This window comes from Somniosus microcephalus, unplaced genomic scaffold (genome assembly GCF_052327205.1).
Source record: "Somniosus microcephalus isolate GS21.2 unplaced genomic scaffold, FLI_Smic_1.0 scaffold82, whole genome shotgun sequence".
NCBI lineage: Eukaryota > Metazoa > Chordata > Chondrichthyes > Squaliformes > Somniosidae > Somniosus > Somniosus microcephalus.
Genome location: NW_028225269.1, coordinates 65,001 through 85,187, shown reverse-complemented (window position 1 = coordinate 85,187; position 20,187 = coordinate 65,001). Strand labels below are relative to the sequence as shown.

The 20,187-nt window shown below is 46.8% G+C and overlaps 1 protein-coding gene across 14 annotated transcripts in view; it reads right to left on the bottom strand.

The window, feature by feature from the left end:
• Nucleotides 1-1,603: 1,603 nt before the first annotated feature.
• Nucleotides 1,604-20,187, bottom strand: part of LOC147083112 (NACHT, LRR and PYD domains-containing protein 3-like) — an 82,589-nt gene continuing 64,005 nt past the window's right edge. For 4 of the 14 annotated variants that reach the window (XM_085980252.1, XM_085980251.1, XM_085980250.1 and 1 more), the window contains 5 exons: nucleotides 13,739-13,825; nucleotides 13,425-13,595; nucleotides 13,113-13,283; nucleotides 12,810-12,977; nucleotides 11,195-11,903 (listed from right to left, as the gene is read on the bottom strand). In XM_085980252.1, coding sequence (XP_085836378.1) covers nucleotides 11,816-11,903; nucleotides 12,810-12,977; nucleotides 13,113-13,283; nucleotides 13,425-13,595; nucleotides 13,739-13,825 — 685 coding nt within the window. In that variant the 3' untranslated portion in view covers nucleotides 11,195-11,815. The other 10 variants (XR_015075983.1, XR_015075984.1, XR_015075981.1 and 7 more) reach the window with 10 other exon arrangements.

Below are 20,187 nucleotides of genomic sequence, written 5' to 3'. Positions count from 1 at the left end.
CTGCGGCGAGTGACTCACTTTCTGGCTCTTCAAATCGTTTCAACCATCTACAAGGCACAAGTCAGGAGTGTGATGGAATACTCTCCACTTGGGTGGAAGATTGCAGCTCCAACAACACTCAAGAAGCTCGACATCTTCCATGACAAAGCGGCCAGTGTGACTGGCACCCCATCCACCACCTTAAAGATTCGCTCCCTCCACCACCGTCGCACAATATCTGCAGCGTGTACCATCTACAAGATACACTTATGCACCTCACCAAGGCTTCTTCGAAAGCACCTCACAAACCTATAAGCTCTACTGAGAAGGATAAGTGCAGAAGGTGCATGGGACCCCAAACAATCACCAACCTGCTATCGCGTGATGTTTCCGGGTCCAGAATGTTACTCCAGTTGAAGGAAGTCGGCAAAAAATGTCACACTTCTATAATACCGCTTTGCTTATTGCAGTTTTTTGATCTTGCACCTGAGATCCTTACCTAAGTACTAATCCTCGATACTAATGTTAATCCCTGCAGTCTCCACTGTTCCTTCCTTTCAGTGCTGAATTACACGTCACTGGGATGAAGAACGGGGTTGCTGAAAGGACCAGGACAGGTTTCACTTCTGAGCTCCTTTATGACATTCTGGGGAATTATTTTCGAAACATTGAATCTGTCTCATTTACTTTCCCCAGTCCGCTATTGCAAGGTGCGTATTAACACATTTAACACACCGGGTAATATCCCACTTAACACTCCTTGTATTAACCAATACAGCACTCCGGCTATGAAGCTATTTGATACAGTCCTTAAAATCAAACGTTTTAAAAATAACCAAGAGAGTCTCAAGGTTTGCTGCACTATTGATGCCAACAGCAATATTTGAGCTTCGGCACAATTAACAACAGAGATCGACAAATGACACTTTTCCAGCGATTTTTTGTTGATGAGAATTTAACATGCTTTCGTGATTATGAGTTAACACTAGATCAATCGATATAGAGAAAGTATAACCCTTTAATAGATATCTGAAGCTGCAAAGTCTAACCAATTCAATTCTGCTGCAGGTGTCTACTGCAGTTCAGTTAAATCAGTCACTCCCAGCGGTGTCCTAGTATGAGGAGTGGAAAATGTGCTGTATTGGTACCCGGGAGTGTGTGAAACTGGGACTGGGGATTGTGCTGTACAGGGACCGGGGATTGTGCTGTACTGAGACGGGGGATTGTGCTATACTGGGACTGGGAATTGCGCTGTACCGAACCAGTGATTGTGATAAAATGGGACCGCGGGTTGTGCTGTGCTGGGACCGAGGAATAATGCTGTACTGGGACCGGGTTGTTCTACAGAAACGGTGGCATTTGGAATTGCAAGATGTCTTGAAATGTATTTCATTTTACATAATCAAAACTTATTGTACAATATCAATTAACCACTTAACTTTATCAATCCACAAAAATGAAAGCTTAATGTATTTTAATTATTTTTATACATTCACTCAAAGAATTCTTGTGCCGTCTTTTTGTCATTGGTGTTACTTATACCTTAAACAAAATTAAAAGCTGATCAGAATGCTATTTCTCAATTCAATCTGCACATATACTGAAAGACAGAGGAGGCTGATAATTTAAAGAAAAAGTTTTGATTTATTTATTTATTATAATCAGGTATGTGTAAAGTTACATTGTGTGACATTTTTTCATTTGCGCCATCATGTTTTTGCTATATCAACAATAACTGAAGGACAGTCATCAAAATTGAATACTATCCTTAAACTGCTAACTCATGAATAAAGCAACAAACACAAAATTATTATAAAGTCAAAAATGACACCTTTGATATCATATCACTGAAAAAAAACATGCAGTAACACCAGTGACATAATACAACACCAATGACTTTACCCCAGACTATTTCAAACTCAATGAATTTATTACATTTCATCAAACTAATGTGCCATTTTTTTCAGTTAACTCATTTACAGCACTGAGAGATTCATATAATTTGAGTAATAACATAAAAATCTTAGCCAAAGCACTTTAAGACCAAAGAGGAGCACATTAAAGAGAGCACATTAAGACCAAGAATGATTGTGTCTGAACATTGTCATCAACATCGTAGTCAACATCACCATTTTCATAGAAACTCATAAAACATGTAGCCTAGTTCTATCCTGATTGAGCCAGATATAAAACATACTCATTAGAACACAAGTAAACAAAGTAATCTGTCTTTACATCAACTTTAGGCTTCCAGCAACTGGTTTTTCACTTGTGGTCACACATCCAGCTGCCCCTTCAAATATGTCCAGATCTTCTGGTCAACCTGAACTGATCGTTTGTTCACAGGAACTGGCTCTGGCATGAAACACATTATCTGGTCGTCCCCATACCAGTTTACATCATCTCTTGGGCTTGGCCAGAAAAACCTGTTCACGCCATTCCTGTGCATGCACTTGACTTTTATGTTGTGCTCTTCCACCTCCAGTATAATGCCAGGGTATGGCTGGTCATCATACCTCACAATACACCACTGCCCGCTATGGTGAGTCTCAATGACATCAGGTCGGTGTGGTTGTTGTGGAGCAGAGTGGTCACACTCTGTAGGCGGCACAGCTCCTACAATGATTTCTTGGAGACTGTAACATGGGCAAACACACACGCCCTCTGCTGCGTGGCAGAAACAACTGATGTCTCTGTATTTGAAGATGCCAGGTGTGATGCTCAAAACTCGATGCATTTTCATGGTCCCCTTTATTGCCACAAGAGGCACCTCCAGCATATTCTGTGCCTTAGTCTCAACATCTTCCTCGCTTACATAGAACAGTTTCACCTGCGTTCCAGAGTCCTTTAACTCCTGGAAGGAAGAGAGTGCATCTGCGATATCCCATCCCTGACAGACCAAGATGTCGGCTGACCTCTTTAATGCACCCCCCACCCCATCCGGAGCACACTTCCCATGGCGTGCCTCGAAGAAGTTCCAAGTGGTTTTGGGGAAGCTCTTCTGTTGAGGTTCTGAGCAAATCATGTAGAAATTGCCCTTCTGCTTGTATTGGGTGGCAGGGCCATCACTAAAGAAATGAAGGTTCTGGACTTCAGGGCACTGATTTTTCACCATCTCCAGGATGGGGTCAAGATGAGCCCATATAGCCACTGGGTCGTGCCTTCTACTTGGGGAGATCGTACTAAAAGGCATGGGGGGCTGGTCCTGCACATAGAGAACACCAGTGTGGAGGGTCACTTGTTGATGTGACCCCCCAAAGTGCACAGACTGGATTTCATTTGCTTACTTGCAAGTGTAGTTTTCACTAAAATCTATGTGTATAAGGCAGTCCTTGGGAGGTCAGGTTCTCTCTTAGATTTCTGTAAGCATTGTACTGCCAACGGATGTTGAAGATGTGTCTGCGGAACTTAAAGAGCCTATCTTGAAAATGAGTAGCAAGCTCATCCTCTGCTATTGGCACATCTTTCTTGACAATGATTGTTCTTCTCTTCTCAGACTCTTCACCTGGTTTGGAATGGTCAATCTTCTCCAGACGCCACTGGGTTAAAGTTACCAGTGTATTTGATGTTGATTCGGTGAGGGGATATGTGGTGCGTTCACATTCTTGGCATTCACCCTAGGCACATGACTTTGAGTTGTTGCAGATGGTGCTTGATGTAAGAAAAAGGAGACTTACCATCAAGTAACTTTAAAGTAAGCTTTAAGTAACTTATAAACACACTATATACACAAGAGAGGTCTTTACCATGCCTCTGGTAGAAGCCTCTTACAATACTGAACAGACCTGTATTTATACCAGTCCAACAGGAAGTGACATATGACAGGAAGTGAGGTATGTACACAGTTCATAGTTCACAGGAAGTGATGACATAACTTCCCGGAAGTTATCATTTTTATCACAGTGCTGTTAGCCAAGTTTGTACAGTGTATCTGCCATAAACTGAAGATTTTCATGAGTCTTGCGCGGACATGCTCTCGTTGAATGGCGGAGCAGGCTCGAAGGGCCGAATGGCCAACTCCTGCTCCTATCTTCTATGTTTCTATGACATGTTTCTCTGTCCCGCTCATTTGGTGTCACAACCCAAAAGGGTCTCTGCCTGTAGAAGAAGGCGTAAGAAATCTGTTCCCCATGCTCAGCAACAAATCTCTTGTGGAGGTTGAGCAGGGAGTCACAGAGTAACCTCCTCTGTTTCTTCACCTTCTGGAGAGTGATTGTATTTTTCTTTCCTGTGGTCAGTCTGCTGACATCATCTCTGTGGTAGAACTGTCTCACAGTCTTCCTCTTGTTTGTGGTGGTTTCTCGAGAGCTGATCTTTGGTTTTCTCCAAGCTTTGTATGAGAAGCCAATGCTCTTCTGGCACAGCAGCTGGAATTTGTATTCTCTGATCAGCTTTCCAGTCAGTATGTTTGCAAAAACCTGTTTGGATTTTGTTTCTTTGGCTGCATTGTACTTTTCCTTTAAATCTCCCACAAGAGCAAAGTGGAATTTCAGAGCTTTCTTGACTGGAGGGTGGACTGTGTAACCTTGGAGGATCTTTTGTCTTCGTTCCTGGGCTTTCGGAATTTGCAACTCTACCCCGCAGACGGAAATAACGTTTCTTGTACATGTTGCATTGTCGTTCGCTTTCCTCAAGCTTATCTTCCAACTTCTGAATTTTCCTCGGGCTCCTTTGTGCATCTCTCCTGTGCGCTCTCCTCCCTTGTCGTAGCTGTCTGTCAAATATATTGGTATAATATGTCAGAATAGTAATCCAATCATGTTCAGTTCTACCTTGAGATGCTGGGTGAACTCTCTGGAGATGATGGGGGGGGTCAAGACTGTCTCTCCTGCTCTCATATCTTGCCTGTGTCTTGCCTGGTTGACTCGCCATGCCTTGCGCTGACCTCTCTTTGCCCTTTCACTGAGATCATTTATTTTCTTTCTTTTTTTTTGTTGCTATATCATTGGCATAACCCTGACGCCTTTTTTCTAAGTACTCTGCTCTACGTGTAGGGTCTGCATCCCTGCGCTGTCTGTAAAGCCTCTGCTTCTCAGCTGCACTCAATTTCGCCATACCTGACAAAAGGAACAACAATAATAGGAAGTTATGAAAATGAAACAATATGTGCTATTTTGCCCTAATAACTTTTGTTGAAGCTTTTATAAAAGCTCATTTACACAAAAACGTCACTGCTTTTACTGATTGTCATTGGTGTTACCAGGAGGAGTAGTAACACCAATGACAGTAGCACCAATGACAATTTGCAGAAAAAATGTTTTTTTCAAAATGGATGCCACAGTACCTCAGACCACATGTCTTCAATCATATTAAAATCATTCAAATATCTCATTTAATCAATTTCTATTATCAATTTCTCATTTCCCTTCCAATGAAATGACTAACACCAATGACATACTTAAAAGCCTCGCGTAAAATTATCAAATAAATCATCAAATTTATAACAAATGGAGAGACAGCAGACTCACCATGTGCCTCTGTTGATTGCACTTCCTCCAATGACCTCTTGAACCAGGAAGTACTTCCAAAAGTCACTGCATTTTTTTCAAAATAGTGTGTTTTGTGAAGCAGTAACACCAATGACATAACATGGGGTTACTGCTATTACTGTTATATTATTTATAATATTTAGTTGGTATTATAGTTTTTTTAGGTTTCCATTCCATACATGTGACATTTGTGTTTACTTAATGACATTTAAAGTAGGAGAAAAATATATATTTAAACTCAGAATATGTCTCTAAACTTCCATACATGATCTGAGTGACAAGCAAATTGCTTGCACTTGGTATTTTACATAAATTATAAAAAACAAGCATTGCTAATTACATGACTCAAATATATTTTATTAAAAGAACAGTGTATATTTATCAAAAATATATATTACATGTGATCATTAAGTTCATTTAAAGTATTCGCTTGCTGCAAAGGTGAGAGACAGGAATGCCACCGTTTCTGTAGAATGACCCAGTAACTGTTTAATTAGAAACAGAGAACAGGGGGAGTAAGGGGAACACAGTAACTGTTTAATTAGAAACAATGAACAGGGGAGTAAGGGGAACACAGTAACTGTTTAATTAGAAACAGAGAACAGGGGGAGTAAGGGGAACACAGTAACTGTTTAATTAGAAACAGTGAACAGGGGGAGTAAGGGGAACACAGTCACTGTTTAATTAGAAACAGCGAACAGGGGGAGTAAGGGGAACACAGTAACTGTTTAATTAGAAACAGAGAACAGGGGGAGTAAGGGGAACACAGTAACTGTTTAATTAGAAACAGTGAACAGGGGAGTAAGGGGAACACAGTAACTGTTTAATTAGAAACAGTGAACAGGGGGAGTAAGGGGAACACAGTAACTGTTTAATTAGAAACAGTGAACAGGGGGAGTAAGGGGAACACAGTAACTGTTTAAGCTGTTTAATTAGAAACAGTGAACAGGGGAAGTAAGGGGAACACAGTAACTGTTTAATTAGAAACAGTGAACAGGGGAGTAAGGGGAACACAGTAACTGTAATTAGAAACAGAGAACAGGGGGAGTAAGGGGAACACAGTAACTGTTTAATTAGAAACAGTGAACAGGGGAAGTAAGGGGAACACAGTAACTGTTTAATTAGAAACAGTGAACAGGGGAGTAAGGGGAACACAGTAACTGTTTAATTAGAAACAGTGAACAGGGGGAGTAAGGGGAACACAGTAACTGTTTAATTGGAAACAGTGAACAGGGGGAGTAAGGGGAACACAGTAACTGTTTAATTAGAAACAGTGAACAGGGGGAGTAAGGGGAACACAGTAACTGTTTAATTAGAAACAGTGAACAGGGGGAGTAAGGGGAACACGGTAACTGTTTAATTAGAAACAGTGAACAGGGGGAGTAAGGGGAACACAGTAACTGTTTAATTAGAAACAGTGAATAGGGGGAGTAACGGGAACACAGTAACTGTTTAATTAGAAACAGTGAACAGGGGAAGTAAGGGGAACAGAATAACTGTTTAATTAGAAACAGTGAACAGGGGGAGTAAGGGGAACACAGTAACTGTTTAATTAGAAACAGAGAACAGGGGAAGTAAGGGAAACACGGTAACTGTTTAGTTAGATATAGCGGACAGGACCATTATGGGAAAACAACAGCTGTTTAAATAGAAATAGAGGACTGGGAAATTTAGCGGATCAAAGTAACTGTTTATTTCGAAATAGAGAATAGGGGAAGAAAGAGGAACACAACAACTTTTCAATTAGAAATAGAGAACCGAAATAGGGGTCTTCAAATGTCCTAATATAGACTGGGATAGTGATCGTGTAAAGGGCAGAGAGGGGAACCAATTACTGAAGTGTGTTCAGGAGAACTTTCTTGATTAGTATGTTTCCGGCCCAATGAGGAAGGGGACATTGCTAAATCTTGTTTAGGTGGGTCAAGTGGAGCAATGTCTGTAGGGGAACATTTTGGGAACAGTGTTCATAGAATGAAAAGGTTTAGATTAGCTATAGAAAAGGACAGGGAGCAATCTAGAGTAAAAATACTTATTTGGAGGAAGGCCAATTTCAGTGCGTTGAGAACTGATCTGGCCCGGGTAAATTGGAATCAAAGATTGGCAGGCAAAACTGCAATTGAACAAGGGGCTGCCTTTAAAGAGGAGATGGTTTGGGTACTGTCGAGGTTCTTTCCCACAAGGGGGAAAGGTAGGACAACCAAAGCCAGAGTTCCCTGAATGATGAAAGAGATAGAGAATAAGATGAAGCAGAAAGAGTGGGAGTGTGACAGATGTCTAGTTGAAAATGCAAGTGAGAACCAGGCTGAAGATAGAAAGTTCAGAGAAGAAGTGAAAAAGTAAATAAGAGTGGCAAAGGGATTATGAGAATAGACTGGCAGCTAACATAAAATGGAATCCAAAAGTCTTATATAGGCATATAAATAATGAACAGGTGGTAAGAGAAGGGGTGGGGCTGATTAGGGACCAAAAGGGAGACCTACGCATGGAAGCAGAGGGCATAGCTGAGGTACCAAATGAATTCTTTGCATCTGTCTTTACCAAGGAAGAAATGCTGCCAAAGTCATAGTGAAAGAGGAGGTAGATGAGAAACTGGATGGGATAAAAATTGATAAAGAGGCAGTAAAATGGCAGGCAGAACTTAAAGTAGATAAGTCACCAGGGCGGGATGGGATGCATCCTAGGATACTGAGGGAGGTAATGGTGGAAATTGCGGAGGTACTGGCCATAATCTTCCAATTCTCTTTAGATACAGGGGTGATGCCAGAGGAAAGGAGAATTGCACATGTTACACCCTTGTTCCAAAAAGGCTGGAAGGATAAACCCTGCAACTACAGACCACCCAATTTAAACCCGATAGTGGGGAAGCTTTTAGAAATGATAATCCAGGACATAAGTAACAGTCACTTGGACAAGTGTGGATTAACTAGGGAAAGCCAGCACGGATTTAGCAAAGGCAAATCATGTTTAACTAATGTGATTAGTTTTTTGATGAAGTAACAGAGAGGGTTGATGAGGGCAATGCAGTTGATGTGGTGTACATGGACTTCCAAAAGACATTTGATAAAGTGCCAGATAATAGGATTGCCAGGAATGTTGAAGCCCATGGAATAAAAGGGACAGTGGCAGCATGGTACGAAATTGGCTAAGTGACAGTACACAGAGAGTAGTGGTGAACGGTTGTTTTGCGGACTGGAGGAAAGTATGCAGTGGTGTTCCCCAGGGGCCGGTACCAGGACCACTGCTTTTCTTGATATATATCAATGACTTAGACTTGGGTGTACAGGGCACAATTTCAAAATTTGCAGCTGACATAAAACTTGGAAGTATAGTGAACAGTGAGGAGGATAGTGATAGGCTTCAAGAAGACATAGACAGGCTGAGTGAATCGATGGACACCTGGCAGATGAAATTTAACGCAGAAATATGCGAGTGATACATTTCGGTAGGAAGAATGAAAAGAGGCAATAAAAACTAAAGGGTACAATTCTAAAGGGGGTGCATGAACAGAGCGACCTGGGGGTATATGTGCACAAATGGTTGAAGGTGGCAGGGTAGGTTGAGAAAGCAGGATCCTGGGCTTCATAAATAGAGGCATAGAGTAGAAAAGCACAGAAGTTATGTGAACATTTACAAAACACTGTTTCGGTCTCAACTGCAGCAGTGTGTCCAATTTATGGCACCGAACTTTAGGAAGGATGTGAAGGCCTCAGTGAAGATGCAGAAAATATTTACAAGAATGGTTCCAGGTATGTGGGACTTCAGTTATATGGATAGACTGGAGAAGCTGGGGTTGTTCTCCTTAGAGCAGTGAAGTTTGAGAGGAGATTTGATAGAGATGTTCAAAATCATGAGGTGTATAGTCAGAGTAGAGGGAAACTGTTTCCATTGGCGGAAGGGTCGAGAACCAGAGGACACAGCTTTAAGGTGATTGGCAGAAGGACCAAAGATGACATGAGGAAAATAAATTATGCAACGAGTGGTTATGAACTGGAATGCCCTGCCTGAAAAGGTGGTGGAGGCAGATTCAATCGTGGCTTTCAAAAGGGAATTGGATAAGTACGTGAAGGAAAAATTCTCAGGGCTACGGGGAGAGGGAAGGGGAGTGGGTCCAGTTGAAGTTCTTTTGCAGAGAGCTGGCAGGGGCCCGATGGGCCGAATGGCCTCCTTCTATGCGGTAAATTTATATAATTGTATTATTGTCCTTTGCAATGGAATAGTACTTTACAATGGAATAGATCTTTTCAATATAATAGTACTTTGCAATTGAATAGCACTTTGCAATATAATAGTCCTTTGCAATGCAGTATCACTTTGCAGTGTAATTGCGCTTTGCGGTGGACTCTGATTCTAAATGGGCACCACTTGTGTTGCAGGATGGGGTCCCACCCCGCTGCTTTGTGCCATTGTCTGGAGCCGCTCACAGGCTGTGCTGCTGTTCACACATACCCAGGCAGGCAGCACAAGGTGCAGGTAGGAAGGAATGGCGGCTGCAGCTCGCCAGCTTGGCTCCTGTGTGTGTGTGTGAGTGAGTGTGGAGCTCAGGACCAAAAGGGGCTGGGGGATTGGAGGGGGTGAAAATGCATGTAGGGGGTGATTGACGCCCCAGGAGATGGGCACGGAGGGAGGGTGAAAAGAAGAAAATGCAATCAAGAATAAATAATAACATATGTACTTTACTTCTGTAAATGAAATGTCTGCATTCTGTGATTTGAGTGGAGTGGGATAAAATGAATGGAAAGATCCCACAGCAGCTTTTGCTCTGAAAACACTCCAGAAACCTTCCCCAATAGAGCCCAGTCCAGAAAAACATCCAATGGATTATTCTGAAAATAATAAAATATATATATACACTTTGTTTTTACAAAAGTCTTGTCGTGTCATTGTTGGGTTGGGAATTAAAGGGAGAGCAAGGTCCCACAGCAGGATATGCTCTGACACTTCCCACAAACATTCCCTGATAAAGTCCAGCCCAGAAAAAAATCAAATGGCTTGTTGTATATGTGTAGCTTTGATTTTTACAAGTCTTGAAAGAAAGGCAAAGTAAGATCCCACAGCAGTGCGGTCTGGGATGAAATCAGTATGAACTAATGGTGTATACATTCTGTTTTTTCAGACATGAGATGCAGTACCAATAACACGCCAGATAACCTGAACACAGACAAGCCTTGCATACACACCAGCTTTTGCTCTCTGTCTCTCCCTCTCACACACACATACACAAACACAGGCCAGCCTGCAAAATTGCCACACACTGTCAGTAATGAAAGAAAGTTGATTTCTCTCATTGCTCTGCTGTGTTTGGCAGTTTAAATGCAAAAAAACACTTTTCAGTATCTTATCTTTTCATTTTGCGGCCTACAGAATTAGGCTTTCTATTCTGCATCAAAAGCAAAATACTGCGGATGCTGGAAATCTGAAATTATAACAGAAAATGCTACAAATACTCAGCAGGTCAGGCAGCATCTGTGGAGAGAGAAAGAGAAACAGAGTTAATTCAGCTCGATGACCTTCCCTCAGATTCTGGCAAGTTCTGACAACAGGTCATCAAACTGAAACGTTAACTATGCTTCTCCCTCTCTCCACAGATGCTGCCTGACCTGCTGATCATTTCCAGCATTTTCTGTTTTGATTTCTATTCTGCATGTTGTCTTAATTTCGTGTGTCTCTCTCATTGCCTGCCTGCCTTGTCTTGATTTGAGTAGAGTGGAATAAAAAGAATGCAAAGATCGCAGAGCAGCTTTTATTGTCAGACAGTCGACAAAGACATTTTTCAGTATCTCACTGACTGACTGTCTGTCTTGAAGTGAAGTGAAATGAAATAAAGTGCAATAAAGTGATACACAACAGCATTACATGTGGACTAGGCCAGAATGAAATCAATAGGGTTTAATACAACAGCAGGTAATAAGACAGCAGACCACATCTCACACAAACACCAGTTTTTGCCCTCTCTCTCTCTCTCTGTCACACACACTCGCAGCCTGGCCAGCCTGCAGAGGGATGACTGCTGTGTTGGAAGATTAAAAGCAGAAAGTCACTTTTCAGTATCTTATCTTTTCACTTTGTGGCCTACAGAAACAGGCTTTCTATTCTGCAACGTGCTTTTTGATTTCATGTCTCTCTCGCTCTCACTCACTGTCTGTCTGTCTGTCTCCCACTCAGTCTCTCTCCCACCCACATTGAAGTAAAATTTACAGTAACATGACTCACACACTCAGACAGACTCTGCAATTTGCAGAAACTCACACTCACACATCCATTTTTAAAGGGGTGCAGCCTGGAAGCGGCTGAGTCACGTGATCCTGTGTCTGGGACTCTGACCTCACAATGGGAGATGACGTGCGCTCTCACACTTCCACACTCAATCCAGGTCTTGTTTCCTGCAGTAACTCCAGCTGTTTCTTTCCGCTTAAACTGAACTGATTCTCCCACAGCCTGAAACAGATTAAAGATTAAAGAGGAAATAAACAGATTGAACATCAGTGTAAATAACCGCGAGACTGGGGTTAATAAATCAATAATAATTACAGACAAATATTACCCAGAAAAGTGACTGAATCCCATTGATATTTTATTTATTACATTAAACATCCAGATATTCGGGTTGGGGGCTTCCCGCAGGTGCAAGCCCCTGACCTGCACTTAACCTAGTGCGCCAGCCGTTGAGCTGTAGGGCCCCGTGGAATTCCGATCCGGGGCCTGGTCCAGCTGCCGGCGCGCAGTGCTTGCGTATCCCAGGGGCGCAGTTAGTTCGATGCGGCCCCTGGGATCACGTGGGCCATGGGGAGCAAATCGGAGCAGGGAATGCTCCATTCATAAGATTGACAGGAAGAGCTGTCAAAACTTATAAATACTACGGCCCAAAAGCAGCACTAAATCTTCAAATAAATTTTTTTTTAAATCACATTTTTTAAATAAACTATAAATTAAATGAAATAACTATTTTAAACAATAATATAAATTTTCTAATGGGGCTAAAAATAAACTTACCTTGCTTTAAAGTATTTAAAAATAATAAACCTGTGGAAAAAATGTTTTAATTTTAATTAATTCACCACTTACCTTGTAAAAAGCAGGCCGAACGCCTGCTTTTTACATGTCTAACTTCTGGGGACTTACCCTCCTGGGAAAACCTGTAAAAAAAACGAAGTTCGATGCGCACGTGCCACCTCTCCTGCGCATGCGTTCCCCCTCTTAACCCCTTCTTTCAGGGGAACGGATGTGTCGGTTTCCCGCGCATGCGCAGTGCATGCAGGAAACCGGCACTTCCATTGGGCTTACGGGTGAGTACCCCGTGCGTACTCACCCGTGGAGACCCGAATTTCTGGGCCAAACACTCACTCGATCACCTCCAGATTCCTGCAGGTCAGTATGAGGCGGCGGAGAGCGGGGACAGATCGGTCTGTGAAGGAGTTTGATCCCAGGTTCAGATCCGTCAGTGCCCGGTTTGTACTGAGAGCGGAGACGAGATCCTCGGTAAAAGAATCTGTGAGACCGACAGCATACAGCCTGGGGATGAGAGAGAGGAATAACAGGAATCAGAGTAAATCCCCAGAGTTTATTAATAACACTGTTACTGATAATAATGTTCAGTGTCAGACATCCAGTTATTATAAACACAATCTCACAGAGTCTGGTACTTACGCCAGTTTCTGTATTTTACAGTCCGGGTTCCTCAGAGCCGCAGACAGTAGTTTCACTCCTGAATCTCCCAGTTTATTATCACCCAGGTCCAGATCCGTCAGTGAGCGGTTTGTACTGAGAGCGGAGACGAGATCCTCGGCACAAGAATCTGTGAGACCGACAGCCTGTAGACTGGGGATCCGAGAGAGAAATAACAGGAATCACAGTAAATCCCCAGAGTTTATGAGTAACACTATTACTGATACTAATAATAATGTTCAGTGTCAGACATCCAGTTATTATAAACACAATCTCACACAGTCTGGTACTTACCGCAGTGTCTGTATTTTACAGTCCGGGTTCCTCAGAGCCGCAGACAATCGTTTCATTCCTGAATCTCCCAGTTTATTGTGACTCAGGTCCAGATCCGTCAGTGCCCGGTTTGTACTGAGAGCGGAGGCGAGATCCTCGGCACAAGAATCTGTGAGATCGTTACCCCACAGCCTGGGAACGAGAGAGAGAGAAACAACAGGAATCAGAGTCAATCCCCAGTGTTTATTAATAACACTATTACTGATACTAATAATAATGTTCAGTGTCAGACATCCAGTTATTATAAACACAATCTCACAGAGTCTGGTACTTACTCCAGTTTCTGTATTTTACAGTCCGGGTTCCTCAAAGCCGCAGACAATAGTTTCACTCCTGAATCTCCCAGTTTATTGTAATTCAGTCTAAACACAAACAGAGAGAAACAAAGTGAATCAAAGCCCGGATCTGATATATTTTTCACTCTCTGATGTTACAGCAATCACTGAAAGCACTTCAGGACATTAATAACCCGGTTTCACCCCGCGATTTCCACCCTGGGAGTGTCGGGTGTGGATTGGGGTCGGGGCCGGGGTCGGTGGTGGGTTGGGTGGGGGTGGGTGCAGGTCGGGTGGGGACAGGGTCGGTGGCCGGGGCCGAGGTCGGTGGCAGCTCTGGCGGGAGCGGGTCAGGTGAGGCCAGGGTCGGGCGGGGCCGGGTCGGGTGGGGACAGGGTCGGTGGCGGGTCGGGTGGGGTCGAGCCGAGGTCGGTGGCAGGTCGGGCGGGGCATGGGTCGGGGGGGGCAGGTCGGGTGGGGCCAGGGTCGGTGGCGGGCCAAGTGGGGTCGGGGGCAGGTGGGGCCGAGGCAGGTCGGTTGAGACCGGGGTCGGTGTCGGGTAGGCGTCGGTGACAGGTCGGGCAGGGGAAGGTTGGTGAAGCCGGGGTCGGGGTGGGTTGGGCGGGGGCGGGGTTGGGTCGGGTGAGGCCAGGGTTGGGTCGGGTGAGGCCAGGGTTGGGGTGGGTCGGTTGGGGCCAGGGTCGGTGGCGGGTCGGGTGAGGCCGGGGTCGGTGGCAAGTCGGGCGGGGGCGGGTCGGGTGAGGCTGGGGTTGGTGGCGGGTCGGGGGCAGGTCGGGTGAGGCCGGGGTCGGGGCGGGTCGGTTGGGGCCAGAGTCGGTGGCGGGTCGGGGTCGGTGGCAGGTCGGGGTGGGGCGGGTTGAGTGGGGCCAGGGGCGGGGGGGGGGGGGTCCGAGGCAGGTTGGGTGGGGCCAGGGTCGGTGGCGGGCCGGGGGGGGGGGGGTCGGGTGGGGCCGAGGCAGGTTGGGTGGGGCCAGGGTCGGGTGGGGGGGTCGGGCGGGGTCGGTGGCAGCTCGGGCGGGGGGGGCCTAGGTCAGTGTCAGGTCGGTTGGTGGCGGGTCGGGTGGGGCCAGGGTCGGGCCGAGGTCAGTGGCAGGTCGGGTGGGGCCAGGGACGGTGGCGGGTCAGGTGGAGTCGGGGTCGGGTGGGGCCAGGGTCAGTGGCGGGTTGGGGGCAGGTCGGGTGAGGCCGGGGTCGGTGTCGGGTTGGCTGGGTTGGGGTCGGTGGCAGGTCGGGCGGGGGCAGGTCAGGTGGGGCCGGGGTCGGTGGTGGGTCGGGGCCGGAGGCAGGTCGGGTGAGGCCGGGTTGGGGTCGGTGGCAGGTCGGGCGGGTCGGTGGCAGGTTGGGCGGGGGCGGGTCGGGTGAGGCCGGGGTTGGGGTGGGTCGGGTGGGTCGGTGGCAGGTCGGGCGGGGGCGGGTCGGGCGGGGGTCAGGTGAGGCCGGGGTCGGGGTGGGTCGGTTGGGGCCAGGGTCGGTGGCAGGTCGGGGTGGGTCGGTTGGGGCCAGGGTCGGGGTCGGTGGCAGGGGTGGGTCGGTTGGGGCCAAGGTCGGCGGCGGGTCGGGTCGGGTGGGTGGCAGGTCGGGCGGGGGCGGGTCGCGTGAGACCCGGGTCGGGGTGGGTCGGTTGGGGCCAGGGTCGGTTGGGGCCAGGGTCGGTGGCGGGTCGGGGTGGTGGCAGGTCGGGGTGGGGCGGGTCGGGTGGGGCGGGTCCGGGGGGTCGGTGGCAGGTCGGTTGGGGTCGGGTCGGGTGAGGCCGGGTCGGGGCCGGTGGTGGGTCGGGTCGGGTCGGGGCCGGTGGTGGGTCGGGTGGGGCCAGGATCGGTGGCAGGTCGGGCGGGGGTGGGTCGGGTGAGGCCGGGGTTGGGGTGGGGGCGCGTCGGGTCGGGTGTTGCGGCCTCGCTCTGGAGAATTGGGGGAAGCGGGTTTGATGACCTCATTTGATGACTCACACATTGAGTTTGACCATTGTGATGTCAGTGTTCTACAGTATTGAGGTGCTACAAACACTGACATCAGCACAGAGGAGCAGGGCTGCACCCAGGATCTCCCATAACTCCCTCTATATGCTTATGGAGGGAGCCACAGCCTGCAGGGAGGTTCTCGTCACTTCCATTGGGTAGAAAAGTCCAGCACAGCCTGGTTGCACGTTGCACAGTGGGGCTCAAGCAGGAATTTCGTCAGGAGGACCAGCCTGCAGTGGCGCAAACCTTTCAATGATCTCAGTAGATCACAAAATGTTACTGCAAAGCCACACTCAACCTCATCCTGCTGTGTCACTCATCACATCCCCTTCACTCTGCCTTCCCTACCCTAGTCCTGCACATTCTTACTCAGACCAACTTACCTTGCACCTCCACCCATCCCTCTCTATCTATATTATCACATCCCCATCTCACTAACCACCCCTCACACTCATACACATCCTAGTCCAATCATACCAACTAACAACACACAAGGATAGGCAATTGTGTGTTTTACCCAATGTTCATGTGAAGTTTCTGTTAATGTGGTGTCAAACATTGAAATCTTTTTTTTCCAACACTTTCCGTTCTTAGACATACTTGTGTGCATGTTTGGATGAGGCTTAGTGAGTTGCGGTGAATTGCGAGACATAACAGAAGTCCTCGCAATACTAATGAGTGTGACAGGAATGGTTTGGACATTGTAGGGATGCTTTGTGTTGTTGCTGTGGGCTGGTGCCAACCTGGCACATCATGTGTCATCCAGGGCGTGCAGCATCAAGTGAAGAAACTCTGCCCATGGTGAGGCATCTCTGGCGTCCTGGTCAGCAATGTGGTCGGGTGTTGATGCCCTCTGTGCTGTGCAGCATCAGGAGTTACGGTGAAGGTTGGCGTTGTTGGTACTGCTGGTGTTGCAGGTGTTGGGGCTGATGGTGGTGGGACTCTGAGGCCCAAGGTGAGACAGTATAAACCGCACCCATGCTGATGTAATAGATGGTAGGTGAACTTGAGATGTCAGAAGCAATCTGTCAATGGTGAGAGAGGTTGTTCCATTGAGGGGACACTGGATTGAGAGTTTGCTCCAAACACTTGCAACCTACATAAAGCTCAATCTGTCTTCTAAATGCAGTGAGCAACAGCTTCTGAGTTTGGAAAGTGAACAGCTGTGAGATGGGAGCTTTTATAGCACATTTCCAGCTGTCAAATAATGAAATGGTTCCATGGCCTTTCAACTCCCGCCCAGCTTACCTGACGTGATCCCCGAGCAGCGTGGACCACATGGGCGACTTGGTAAACTCTGAAGGTGAGCTGAAAATAGTAGTTAATCCTTTGTTAACAAGGTCATAATGCTACGTGTCGGGTCTGCTCAGCGCTGACAGACCAGACATTTGAGAAAGGTGCGTGGCGGCGGGTTGACAGCGGGGTCCTGACCCGCTGTGGAAAAATCCATTTTTCCCACCGACCTGCCACTGATCGCGCCTGCTGACCCCTGCGAAATTCCCCACTCACTGGGAATGAATCTCACTCTGTCCAACTGCCCATATATTCAGGGACTGTCAGCCAATGTATTTATTAAATAAAGTGCTGTCTGTGTGAAGCCTTTAAATGTCCTTCAGTCCGGTCTCATTCCCTGAAGATCAGAATTACCCTCCTGGCGCTCAGTGACCGGCCCCGTCATGTTTGGAGAAACTTGTCTCATTTCTGCTGCTCCTTAAATCCCGGATTTTATGGGAATGGGTAGATTTTCCCAGAATTAAATGATAAAGCGATGATTCCCTGTACTTTCTACCCTGAGCATTGTATTAATTGGTATAATATCGCGGGGTGAGTTATTTGTGAAACACTAACTGCTGCTGTAAAATCCACCCCCCCAGGATTTTATATAACAAGGAGATCCTGAAATAAAAAAGGAAAAGCTGGAAATACCCAGCAGGTCAGGCAGCATCTATAGAGAGAGAAACAGAGTTATTAATGGCACAGAAATTCAGGTCTCCACGGGTGAGTACGCACAGGGTACTCACCCGTAGGCCCAATGGAAGTGCCGGTTTCCTGCATGCACTGCGCATGCGCGGAAAACCGGCACTTCCGTTCCCCTGAAAGCAGGGGTTCAGAGGTTGAACGCATGCGCGGGAGAGGCTGCGTGTGCGCATCGAACTTCGTTTTTTTTTAATACAGGTTTTCCCTGGAGGGTAAGCCTGCAGAATTTAGAAATGTAAAAAGCAGGGTAAGTGGTGAATTAAATAAAATTAAAATGTTTTTTCCACAGGTTTATTATTTTTAAATACTTTAAAGCAAGGTAAGTTTATTTTTAGCCCCGTTAGAAAATAACATTATTTTTTTCAAAAATTTAAATTATTGTTTAAAATAGTTATTTCATTTAATTTATAGTGTAGGAACCGTTGTTCCAAACCAAAAGGTGGAGTTCGACTCAGTGAATTAAAGTAATTAACTTTAATGAACAAACGAAGCTAGGTATCAACTACAGGATCAGATACAAACAGGTCTGGTCTGCTTGGAAGTCTCTCAGGAATAACTAGAAGGTTCCGAGCCCCGCTGCCAGCAGGTTCCGAGCCCCGCTGCCAGCAGGTTCCGAGCCCCGCTGCCAGCAGGTTCCGAGCCCCGCTGCCAGCAGGTTCCGAGCCCCGCTGCCAGCAGGTTCCGAGCCCCGCTGCCAGCAGGTTCCGAGCCCCGCTGCCAGCAGGTTCCGAGCCCCGCTGCCAGCAGGTTCCGAGCCCCGCTGCCAGCAGGTTCCGAGCCCCGCTGCCAGCAGGTTCCGAGCCCCGCTGCCAGCAGGTTCCGAGCCCCGCTGCCAGCAGGTTCCGAGCTCCGCTGCCAGCAGGTTCCGAGCTCCGCTGCCAGCAGGTTCCGAGCTCTGCTGCCAGCAGGTTCCGAGCTCTGACGTCATGACGTCATCACGTTCTTCCTGCCGTTGAGGAGTCACGTGATGGACAGTGTGACATCATCACGCAGAGTATAGGAGAGAAGTCTGAGTATAGTAACAGATACATTTAAAGGTACATTGTCAGGCTGTATAACAAAGCTGTAAAAAGTAATTATATACAAATGTCCATAGTCTTATGGTGGCTCCGCCACAATAGTTTATTTAAAAAATGTGATTAAAAAAAAAAATTATTTGAAGATTTAATGATGTTTTGTAAGAAAGGGCCCGTAGTATTTCTAAGTTTGACAGCACTTCCTGTCAGACTTATGAATGGAGCATTCTCTGCTCCGATTGGCTTCCCATGGCCCACGTGATCCCAGGGGACGCTTCGAACTAACTGCGCCCCTGGGATACGCAAGCACTGCGCGCCGGCAGTTGGACCAGGCCCCAGATCGGAATTCCACAGGGGCCCACAGCTCAATGGCCGGCGTGCTAGCTAAGTGCAGATCGGGGGCTTGCACCCACGGGAAGCCCTCGACCCGAATTTCTGGGCCATTGTTTCAGGTCGACGACCCTTCATCAGAACTGGAAAAAGTTACAGATGTAACAGATTTTTAAGCAAGTGTAGGGGCCGGGAAAGGTGGGGGAGCGGAGGAAAGAACAAAAGGGAAGGTCTGTGAGAGGGTGGAAGACAGGAGAGATTAAAAGACAAAAGGGATGTTGGTGCAAGCAAAAGGAGATTTTAATGGGACAAGTTAAAAAACAAAAGATGAATCTAGATGAGGTGTGAATGGCAATGGCAAAGTCATGAACAGCTGTCATGCGAGAAAAAAAAGTGGGATCAGAGTGGGAGTGGAGCAGAGAATTAAAGCGATAGGCGACCAGAAGCTCGGGGTCACACTTATGGACTGAGCAGGTGTTCCACAAAGCGGTCACCCAATCTGCATTCGGTCTCCCCAATATAGAGGAGACCGCATCGTGAGCAGCGAATACAGTATACTAGATTGCAGGAAGTACAAGTAAATCGCTGTTTTACCTGGAAGGAGTGTTTTGGGCACTGGACAGTGGAAAGGGAAGAGGTAAAAGGGCAGGTGTAATATCTCCAGCGCTTGCCTGGGAAGGTTCCGTGGAAAGGGGTAGGGGTGATAGAGGAGTGGACCAGGGTGTCGCGGAGGGAGCGTTCCCTTCGGAATGCTGAAAGGGGAGGTGAGGGGAAGATGTGTTTGGTGGTGGGATCACACTGGACGTGATGGAAATGGCGGAGGATGATCCGTTGAATGCGGAGGCTGGTGGGGTGAAAGGTGAGGACAAGGGGAATCCTATCGTGGTTCTAGGAGGGAGGGGAAGGGGTGAGAGCAGAAGTGCGGGAAATAGAATGGACACGGTCAAGGGCCGTGTCAACCACAGTAGAGTAGAATACTCAGTTGAGGAAAACGGAAGACATGTCGGAAACAATAGTATGGAACATGGCAGCGTCAGAAAAACTGGGAGAATGGACCAGCGTCCTTACAGGAAGCGAGGTGGGAGGAAGTGTATTCTAGGTAGCTGTGGGTGTCAGAGGGCTCATAGTGAATGTTTGTCAATAGCAG